The 10841-nt window shown below is 43.0% G+C and overlaps 1 protein-coding gene across 3 annotated transcripts; it reads left to right on the top strand.

Moving 5' to 3' along the window:
* Window positions 1-284: 284 nt before the first annotated feature.
* On the top strand, window positions 285-10300 carry LOC109907135 (tRNA selenocysteine 1-associated protein 1). Of its 3 annotated transcripts, none has more exons than XM_020504910.2 (9): window positions 285-433; window positions 2919-3016; window positions 5718-5820; window positions 6323-6375; window positions 6485-6616; window positions 6803-6919; window positions 9211-9406; window positions 9570-9603; window positions 9943-10300. In XM_020504910.2, the coding sequence occupies exons 1-9, from the start codon at window positions 410-412 to the stop codon at window positions 10101-10103; spliced, it is 918 nt and encodes a 305-aa protein (XP_020360499.1). In that variant the 5' UTR covers window positions 285-409; the 3' UTR covers window positions 10104-10300. The 3 variants fall into 3 exon arrangements, with proteins under 3 accessions (XP_020360499.1, XP_020360500.1, XP_020360501.1); XM_020504911.2 differs by having other exon boundaries at window positions 300-433; window positions 5721-5820; window positions 9943-10298; XM_020504912.2 differs by lacking the exon at window positions 285-433 and adding an exon at window positions 2463-2754 and having other exon boundaries at window positions 9943-10298.
* The last annotated feature ends 541 nt before the right edge of the window (window positions 10301-10841 follow it).

Raw genomic sequence — 10841 nt, forward strand, 5'->3', positions numbered from 1 at the left:
AATCATATTGCATGCGATCCATGTTAATGTTCAGACCGGTCGTCGCGGTTCTTAACAACCCACTCCTTTGCCCAATAAACCTTATGTGTAATTGTGCTGAGTCACGATTTAAGGGCAAATTTTCCCCCCAATGTTCTAGAACTAGGCAATGATCTTGCTGTAAATTAAACTGTCAACTGACACATTATTCCCTACTTATTTGATTCCACGTAAGAGGTTTATGGATAATTTTATAAATAAACTAACAGATCTGGGACCAGGCTAGAGATGAGTTTTGCGCATGCGCAGAAACGTAATTTCTCTCGCTTCCGACGCGTACAAAGAGGTTTGTTGTCATTTAAAGGGTTCACAGCTCACTTGTATGTAAAGAAAAGCTTTTTTTTTTTTTTTACAAATTCAGGTCCAAAACATGAGCACACTATGGATGGGAAACGTGAGTATCGAACCATTTCAGTCGATATATATTTTGTAATGCTTTCTGCGTATTTGCCAGCATACTGACGTTATTTGGTAGCTAACTAGCTAGCTAACGTTAGTGGCTACATACAGAACGTTAGGCGGCTACATGCAGAACGTTAGGCGGCTACATACAGAACGTTAGCGGCTACATGCAGAACGTTAGGCGGCTACATACAGAACGTTAGCGGCTACATGCAGAACGTTAGCGGCTACATACGGAACGTTAGGCGGCTACATACAGAACGTTAGGCGGCTACATACAGAACGTTAGGCGGCTACATGCAGAACGTTAGCGGCTACATGCAGAACGTTAGGCGGCTACATACAGAACGTTAGGCGGCTACATACAGAACGTTAGCGGCTACATGCAGAACGTTAGCGGCTACATGCAGAACGTTAGCGGCTACATGCAGAACGTTAGCGGCTACATGCAGAACGTTAGCGGCTACATGCAGAACGTTAGCGGCTACATGCAGAACGTTAGCGGCTACATGCAGAACGTTAGCGGCTACATGCAGAACGTTAGCGGCTACATACAGAACGTTAGGCGGCTACATACAGAACGTTAGCGGCTACATGCAGAACGTTAGCGGCTACATACAGAACGTTAGGCGGCTACATACAGAACGTTAGGCGGCTACATACAGAACGTTAGGCGGCTACATACAGAACGTTAGGCGGTTACATGCAGAACGTTAGGCGGCTACATACGGAACGTTAGGTGGCTACGTTTATTTTTTTTTATTTTTTATTTTACCTTTATTTAACCAGGTAGGCAAGTTGAGAACAAGTTCTCATTTACAATTGCGACCTGGCCAAGATAAAGCAAAGCAGTTCGACAGATAAAACGACACAGAGTTACACATGGAGTAAAAACAAACATACAGTCAATAATGCAGTATAAACAAGTCTATATACAATGTGAGCAAATGAGGTGAGAAGGGAGGTAAAGGCAAAAAAGGCCATGATGGCAAAGTAAGTACAATATAGCAAGTAAAATACTGGAATGGTAGTTTTGCAATGGAAGAATGTGCAAAGTAGAAATAAAAAATAATGGGGTGCAAAGCAGCAAAATAAATAAATAAATAAAAATTAAATACAGTTGGGAAAGAGGTAGTTGTTTGGGCTAAATTATAGGTGGGCTATGTACAGGTGCAGTAATCTGTGAGCTGCTCTGACAGTTGGTGCTTAAAGCTAGTGAGGGAGATAAGTGTTTCCAGTTTCAGAGATTTTTGTAGTTCGTTCCAGTCATTGGCAGCAGAGAACTGGAAGGAGAGGCGGCCAAAGAAAGAATTGGTTTTGGGGGTGACTAGAGAGATATACCTGCTGGAGCGTGTGCTACAGGTGGGAGATGCTATGGTGACCAGCGAGCTGAGATAAGGGGGGACTTTACCTAGCAGGGTCTTGTAGATGACATGGAGCCAGTGGGTTTGGCGACGAGTATGAAGCGAGGGCCAGCCAACGAGAGCGTACAGGTCGCAATGGTGGGTAGTATATGGGGCTTTGGTGATAAAACTGATTGCACTGTGATAGACTGCATCCAATTTGTTGAGTAGGGTATTTGAGGCTATTTTGTAAATGACATCGCCAAAGTCGAGGATTGGTAGGATGGTCAGTTTTACAAGGGTATGTTTGGCAGCATGAGTGAAGGATGCTTTGTTGCGAAATAGGAAGCCAATTCTAGATTTAACTTTGGATTGGAGATGTTTGATATGGGTCTGGAAGGAGAGTTTACAGTCTAACCAGACACCTAAGTATTTGTAGTTGTCCACGTATTCTAAGTCAGAGCCGTCCAGAGTAGTGATGTTGGACAGGCGGGTAGGTGCAGGTAGCGATCGGTTGAAGAGCATGCATTTAGTTTTACTTGTATTTAAGAGCAATTGGAGGCCACGGAAGGAGAGTTGTATGGCATTGAAGCTTGCCTGGAGGGTTGTTAACACAGTGTCCAAACGTACAGAACGTTAGGCGGCTACGTACAGAACGTTAGGCGGCTACGTACAGAACGTTAGGCGGCTACATACAGAACGTTAGGCGGCTACATACGGAACGTTAGGCGGCTACATGCGGAACGTTAGGCGGATACATGCGGAACGTTAGGCGGATACATGCGGAACGTTAGGCGGATACATGCGGAACGTTAGGCGGCTACATACGGAACGTTAGGCGGCTACATACGGAACGTTAGGCGGCTACATACGGAACGTTAGGCGGCTGCATACGGAACGTTAGGCGGCTACATACGGAACGTTAGGCGGAAACATGCAGAACGTTAGGCGGCTACATACAGAACTTTAGGTTAGCTAACTGACTTGGTTTATTAGTGCTAACTTGATGCAGATGGTACTGCATTTTGACACCTAATTAAGTAGCTAAACGCAGTCTTTATAATAGTTGCAGGTGACGTGTGGTAGTTAATATTAACATGTTATGATAACGTTTTACTGTGTTTGTTTTGGTAGTTGGAGCCCTACATGGACGAGAAGTTCATAACCCGAGCCTTCGGCACCATGGGGGAGTTGGTGGTGAGTGTACGGATTATACGCAACAAGATGACTGGGTGAGTGGTTTTCCGCCTAACGTCTGTGCGTTTGACCTGAAAGTGTAGATCTGGAAACGTTAGGCCGTTTGACCTGAAAGTGTAGATCCGGTAACGTCTGTGCGTTTGACCTGAAAGTGTAGATCCGGTAACGTTAGCTACAATAAATAGCCACACATCTGTTGACATGACAAGGCGTAATTAGCCAGGACTAACCTATTTAAACATTTTCACTGATATAGTCGATAGCAAGTTTTGGGCTCATTCAGTAATTTTTTTCCCCTGATAAAGTAGATTCCCGTTGAAAAATATTTAAAGTACAGTTTATATTGCTAAATATACATTGAAAATGATAATTTAGCTGCTTCCTGTTGTCATGGCTTTTTGATATATGGCGGAGTGTCAAAACACCGGTTTAGCTGTACAAATTTATATTCAATATGCTGAAATAAATTGTGATATTTTGAAGACCAATACATAAATTCCTCCCTACAGACGTCACACTTTTGTTCAGATTACTTGTATTTTGCTAAACTAGTACCTTCTAAACTGCACACCACACCAGTATTTACGAAGTGGTCACTCAAGACCGGAATCAATTAGCTTGTTCTACTGTAATCAATAGCGCCTGCAAATGATTCACTCACAACGATATTACCTTACAGTCAATGGAACCGGGACAATAACAGCAGCATCATGTACTGTTTGTGCTCTTCTAGCAGTTAAGAGCATTGGCCCAGTAACCAGAAAGGTCTCTGGTTCAAATCCCAGAGCCGACTAGGTTAAAAAATCTTTCTGTGCTCAAGCAAGGCACTTAACCCTGATTATATGTCGGCTGTAAGACTCTCTGGATAAGAGCTTCTGCTAAATGAACTAAATGTAATGTACTTGGGTATACTACATCTATCTGTTTATAGATGACGACCTGTAATACTACATCTATCTGTTTATAGATGACGACCTGTAATACTACATCTATCTGTTTATAGATGACGACCTGTAATACTACATCTATCTGTTTATAGATGACGACCTGTAATACTACATCTATCTGTTTATAGATGACGACCTGTAATACTACATCTATCTGTTTATAGATGACGACCTGTAATACTACATCTATCTGTTTATAGATGACGACCTGTAATACTACATCTATCTGTTAATAGATGACGACCTGTAATACTACATCTATCTGTTTATAGATGACGACCTGTAATACTACATCTATCTGTTTATAGATGACGACCTGTAATACTACATCTATCTGTTAATAGATGACGACCTGTAATACTACATCTATCTGTTTATAGATGACCTGTAATACTACATCTATCTGTTAATAGATGACGACCTGTAATACTACATCTATCTGTTTATAGATGACCTGTAATACTACATCTATCTGTTTATAGATAACGACCTGTAATACTACATCTATCTGTTTATAGATAACGACCTGTAATACTACATCTATCTGTTTATAGATAACGACCTGTAATACTACATCTATCTGTTTATAGATGACGACCTGTAATACTACATCTATCTGTTAATAGATGACGACCTGTAATAGCCATTTATCAAGGTCTATTTCCAGGAAGATTCTTTTTGGTAGTTGGCCAATACGGAGAAGGAAACGCAAACATTTGTTTTAACTGGATAATGTAAACGAATAACCACCTCCAATCGGTTTCTAAATAGAGGCAGGGGTTGGGTTTCTTTTAAATTATAGTTTAACTCTCAAATCCATTAATTCATGTGAGACCAGAGACTTTTTTTTATAGGAGCAGACCCCCCCCGTAAAAAATGTCTAAAGCATCACTTACACTTACCATAAGTGCTCCGTTGCGATTGAAGGCTCCCGTTGCGATTGAAGGCTCCCGTTGCGATTGAAGGCTCCCGTTGCGATTGAAGGCTCCCGTTGCGATTGAAGGCTCCCGTTGCGAGACTAGCGTGGCATACTTCTTCAGACTGGTCTGTCTGTCTGTCAAAGAACGGGAAGTTACCAAACTACAGAAGTAGATGAGAAGATGTGGTTTTTGACAATGGGTTTATGGGATTGCTAGTGATTTGTAAACAATGACTCATTCCTTTTAAGTGAGTACCATTCCTGTTTTACTTTGTGATGGTAATGACATTTGTGTGTAACTGAGTGTTTTATGGGTAATATGAACAAGGCTTAAGTTCCACTACGGACTGGATTGAGTATGGGAGAAAAAAAAACACTGATCAAAATAAACAGATCAATATCTTTGCTTTAGTACCAATCGATTTTGTGAGATTGTGATCACTATGAACTATGATCACCGATCTGAGGTAAAAATGATTTGTATATCCTGTAATTCTTGTGTAGTGAAAACGTTAGTCTGTGTGATGTAGTTACATGTTCTGTCCGCCGTAGGGAAATTAGCGTACTATAACGTAATTTAAATTAACACACTCACACATTTTTTACAACAATTACATCTAATTCTTCGTACTTTAAGAGTAAAAAATAAATAAAAAATGCTCCTAACCATAATTTAACCAGGCACTCTAGACTAGAGCGTCCATCGGGTCTGTGCAGCAGGCCGAAGGTTTGACCTCCCTACAAGGAGTGGCATGATGGCACAAACCCGACTGGTACCCAGGCTATAGCTATACCCAATACACAGCTAAAAGAAGCCATCCTTTTGAATGCAACATTGGACCGTTATGCCTTCTCTGTGTTGCTCTTCAGTAGGGGTGCAGCAGGCTACTGCTTCGTGGAGCTGACGGATGAAGCCACAGCTGAGAGGTGTCTTCGTAAAGTCAATGGAAAAGCACTACCAGGAGCCACACCGGTAAATATATCGTTTTAACAAGGCTACTTGGATGTTATGGATTCTAGGAAGCATGCCGAATGGCACCCTATCTCCTATATAGTTCACTACTTTTGACCAGAGCCCTATGGCACCCTATCCCCTATATAGTTCACTACTTTTGACCAGAGCCGAATGGCACCCTATCCCCTATATAGTTCACTACTCTTGACCAGAGCCCTATGGCACCCTATCCCCTATATAGTTCACTACTTTTGACCAGAGCCGAATGGCACCCTATCCCCTATATAGTTCACTACTTTTGACCAGAGCCCTATGGCACCCTATCCCCTATATAGTTCACTACTTTTGACCAGTGCCCAATGGGATGCAGACCTACATTGTAGCAGTTTATAAATGCTCCCTTTTGGTGACTTGAGCCAAACAGAAGATCTCTATGCCATTAGCCACATTGTGGCGTTTGTATAGGTTAATGCATATTGTAAATTATCATTTTTAAAGGAAGCCTTTTTGTACTTAACAGCCTCGAAGATTCAAGTTAAACCGGGCCACTTTTGGGAAGCAAGGAGAAAGCGGGTATATCAACAAGCTCGATTGTAAGTCAAACTGTATGTCATGAGATGCCTTATAGAAGCATTGTAAATTAACGGCAGAACTCCCCTCCCCCCATTTCTCTCTGCTACAGTCCACTCTATTCTCTGTTTGTTGGGGATCTCACACCTGAAGTGGATGACGGGATGATCTACGAGTTCTTTTACAACCGCTACCCTTCCTGTCGTGGGGGGAAGGTGGTGCTGGATGGCACGGGGAACTCCAAGTGAGTCCAGCAGGATGTTATAATCACTATGCTGCGTTTCCATACATCTGGATTTATGTGATTAAAAAATAATAAAAAAATTACATGTCGAAACTTCTTCCACTAGAAGTACCAAAAAAAAAGTCTTCACAGCTGAAGCTCTCTAGTTATTTACTTACTTTGTTTGAATGTTTCTCTTGTTTCCAGGGGTTGTGGGTTTGTCCAGTTCCCAGACCAGAGGCTTCAGAAGCTGGCCCTGGAGGAGTGTCAGGGAGCGGTGGGGCTCGGGAGCAAGCCCCTACGACTGAGCTTAGCTGCTAACAAGTGAGTTATACTTCAGTTCTTACTGTGTTAAAATCCTAGAAGTTGTCTCCAGACATGGTTTATATTCCGTAGCGTAGTAAGAACTTGCCTTCTTCATTTGTAAAACCAGGGTTGTAGCATAACCCATTCGTTTTCCAAACCACCTTTACATGACCATAAGACACCTGCTCGTCAAAACATCTCATTCCAAAATCATGAGTATTAATATGGAGTCGGTCCCTTCGTTGCTGCTATAACAGCCTCCACTCTTCTGGGAAAGGCTTTCTACTAGATGTTGGAACATTGCTGCGGGGACTTGCTTCCATTCAGCCACAAGAGCATTAGTAAGGTCGGGCACTGATGTTGGGCGATTAGGCCTGGCCAGCAGTCGGTGTTCCAATTACATCTCAAAAGGTGCTCGATGGGGTTGAGGTCAGGGCTCTGTGCAGACCAATCAAGTTCTTCCACACTGATCTCGAGAAACCATTTCTGTATGGACCTCACTTTGTGCACAGGGGCATTGTCATGCTGAAACAGGAAAGGGTCTTCCCCAAACTGTTGCCACAAAGTTCGAAGCACAGAATCATCTAGAATCATTGTATGCTGTAGCGTTAATATTCCATTCACTAGAACTAAGGGGCCCGGACCATGAAAAACAGACCCAGACCATAATTCCTCCTCTACAGAACTTTACTGTTGGCACTATGTGTTCTCCTGGCATCTGCCAAACCCAGATTCGTCTGTTGGACTGCCAGGTGGTGAAGCGTGATTCATCACTCCAGAGAACGCGTTTCCACTGCTCCAGAGTCCAATGTTGGTGAGCTTTACATCACTCCAGCCGACGCTTGGCATTTGCACATGGTGATCTTAGGTTTGTGTGTGGCTGCTCTGCCATGGAAACCCATTTTCATGAAGTTCCCAACGAACGAGTTATTTTGCTGAAGTTTATCCAGAGGCAGTTTGGAACTTGAGTGAGTTTTGCAACACTTCGATGCTGAGCCTTTGTTGCTCCTAGACATTTCCACTTCACAATAACAGCCCTTACAGTTGACCGGGGCAGCTCTAGCAGGGCAGAAGTCTGACAAACTGACTTGTTGGAAAGGTGGCATCCTATGATGGTGCCACGTTGAAAGTCACTGAGCTCTTCAGTAAGGTCATTTTACTACCAATGTTCGTCTATGGAGATTTTATACACCTGTCAACAACGGGTGTGGCTGAAATAGAAGAATCCACTCATTTGAAGGGGTGTCCACATACTTGTGTATATAGTGTATTTTTATTTGACCTTTATTTAACTAGGCAAGTCAGTTAAGAACAAATCCTTATTTTCAATGACAGCCTAGGAACAGTGGGTTAACTGCCTGTTCAGGGGCAGAACGACAGATTTGTACCTTGTCAGCTCGGGGGTTTGAACTTGCAACCTTCCGGTTACTAGTCCAACGCTCTAACCACTAGGCTACCCTGCCGCCTCTACACTCTAACCACTAGGCTACCCTGCCGCCTCTACACTCTAACCACTAGGCTACCCTGTCGCCTCTACACTCTAACCACTAGGCTACCCTGCCGCCTCTACACTCTAACCACTAGGCTACCCTGCCGCCTCTTCACTCTAACCACTAGGCTACGCTGCCGCCTGTACACTCTAACCGCTAGGCTACCCTGCCGCCTCTACACTCTAACCACTAGGCTACCCTGCCGCCTCTACACTCTAACCACTAGGCTGCCCTGCCGCCTCTACACTCTAACCACTAGGCTGCCCTGCCGCCTCTACACTCTAACCACTAGGCTGCCCTGCCGCCTCTACACTCTAACCACTAGGCTGCCCTGCCGCCTCTACACTCTAACCACTAGGCTACCCTGCCGCTAAGCTGTGTCTGTATATCCAACGTATTGTTTGTCTATTCCCCTCATCAGTCTTTTGCAAAGCTCTCAAGAAGACCTGAGTAGAATATCTTATTTTTTTAACTCAAAGATGTGGGTTTAATCATTGTCCAATTCCTTCGGGTTACCCATAATGTGCTCTCTCTCTCAATTCAATTTAAGGGCTTTATTGTCATGGGAAACACATGTTAACATTGCCAAAGCAAGTGAAGTAGATAATAAACAATAAAAATGAACAGTAAACATTACACTCACAAAAGTATAAAGACATTACAAATGTCATTATGCGCAAATAGTTAAAAGTACAAAAAGGAAAATAAATAACCATAAATATGGGTTGTATTTACAGTGGTGTTTGTTCTTCACTGGTTGCCCTTTGCTTGTGGCAACAGGTCACAAATCTTGCTGCTGTGTCTCCCTCTCCTTTTTAGAACTCGGCATAATCAATCAGACAACAGGGGATGGGGGTCCCACGGAGGAGGCTACAGACACAACCAGAACCAATACAATCAGCACAATCAACAGCCGTACGGTAGTGGATGGGGCTCTTGGGGCTACGACCAGAATGGGGGCAACTATGGCGGCTACAACTACAACCAGTATGATTACACACAGAATCCTGCACAGGTAAGATTTGCTGCCTGGCATCCCTTTTACTGGTGATGTGTTTACGTAGCTCAACCTCACTTTGTTGTTAGACATGCAACATCAACACCTTCATGCCTTGTTGTATCCTTCATGTAGTTATGACTTTTCAATATACACCGTCATTTTATGAAACTCATTTCAGGAAAATGAAGCTTTTGAAGATGATGGTCTGGAAGGTTGGTGTTTTTTGTTGTTGTTTTTTCCCCTACTTGTTTTTCACCAGACTAGTGTGGACGATGAGCTAAAAGATTCTTGAGGAATTTTAGGTGGTTCATAATGAAGATGGATTGATATTCTGCATGTTCAGAGGATTTAACAGTATATGTCATTTAGCGGACTCGTGCTTTTGTGATGAGGTAGACCTGCCTGCAACTTCAGAATCATTTGTCTCCCTTGGCCCAAGGGGGAATTTCCTCCTAGATCTAATGGTTAACGGCATTGGTTTCCCCGTTAGAGAGACTGGGGTTCAGATCCCACCTGTATAATCACTGTGGCAACCTTTCCCTCTATTGTAGATCCTAACCCAGAGCTGGATGTGGTGGAAGCCAACAGGAAGTTTATGGAACACAGTGAGGAACTGTATGATGCCCTTATCCAGTGCCACTGGCAACCCTTGGAATCCTCGGAACAAACCTTTGGAACTACAAGTACCCTTCTAGAACCTGTCTACTGTTGAGGCAATATCCTCTTGCTATGTTATTTGGCCTCTCATATTATTTTCTGTAGGCTAAAGACATCCCCAGAACTGCCATTTGCTTACAAACGTTGTTTGTTAATCAACAAAAAATGATTTATTTTGTGCATCTATTGACATCATTTTTTTTTTTAACAACAAATAAACTGGACACGTGGCTCATCCTGTACCTAAGAATAGCTTCCCATTTTCATGTCTTATGCTTTGCTAAACCGCAACGATGATGTCTGTATCCTAAATGGCCCTCTGTTCACTTAAGTGCAGCATAGCTTTTTTTCCCAGGGCCTGAAGGTCACTGGTCTAAAGTAGTGCACTATATAGGGAATAGGGCTCTGGTCTAAAGTAGTGCACTACATAGGGAATAGGGCTCTGGTCTAAAGTAGTGCACTATATAGGGAATAGGTCTCTGGTCTAAAGTAGTGCACTACATAGGGAATAGGGCTCTGGTCTAAAGTAGTGCACTATATAGGGAATAGGGCTCTGGTCTAAAGTAGTGCACTATATAGGGAATAGGGACCTGGTCTAAAGTAGTGCACTATATAGGGAATAGGGCTCTGGTCTAAAGTAGTGCACTATATAGGGAATAGGGCTCTGGTCTAAAGTAGTGCACTATATAGGGAATAGGGCCCTGGTCTAAAGTAGTGCACTATGTAGGGAATAGGGCTCTGGTCTAAAGTAGTGCACTATATAGGGAATAGGGCTCTGGTCTAAAGTAGTGCA

Source organism: Oncorhynchus kisutch, linkage group LG17 (genome assembly GCF_002021735.2).
Source record: "Oncorhynchus kisutch isolate 150728-3 linkage group LG17, Okis_V2, whole genome shotgun sequence".
Lineage (NCBI taxonomy): Eukaryota > Metazoa > Chordata > Actinopteri > Salmoniformes > Salmonidae > Oncorhynchus > Oncorhynchus kisutch.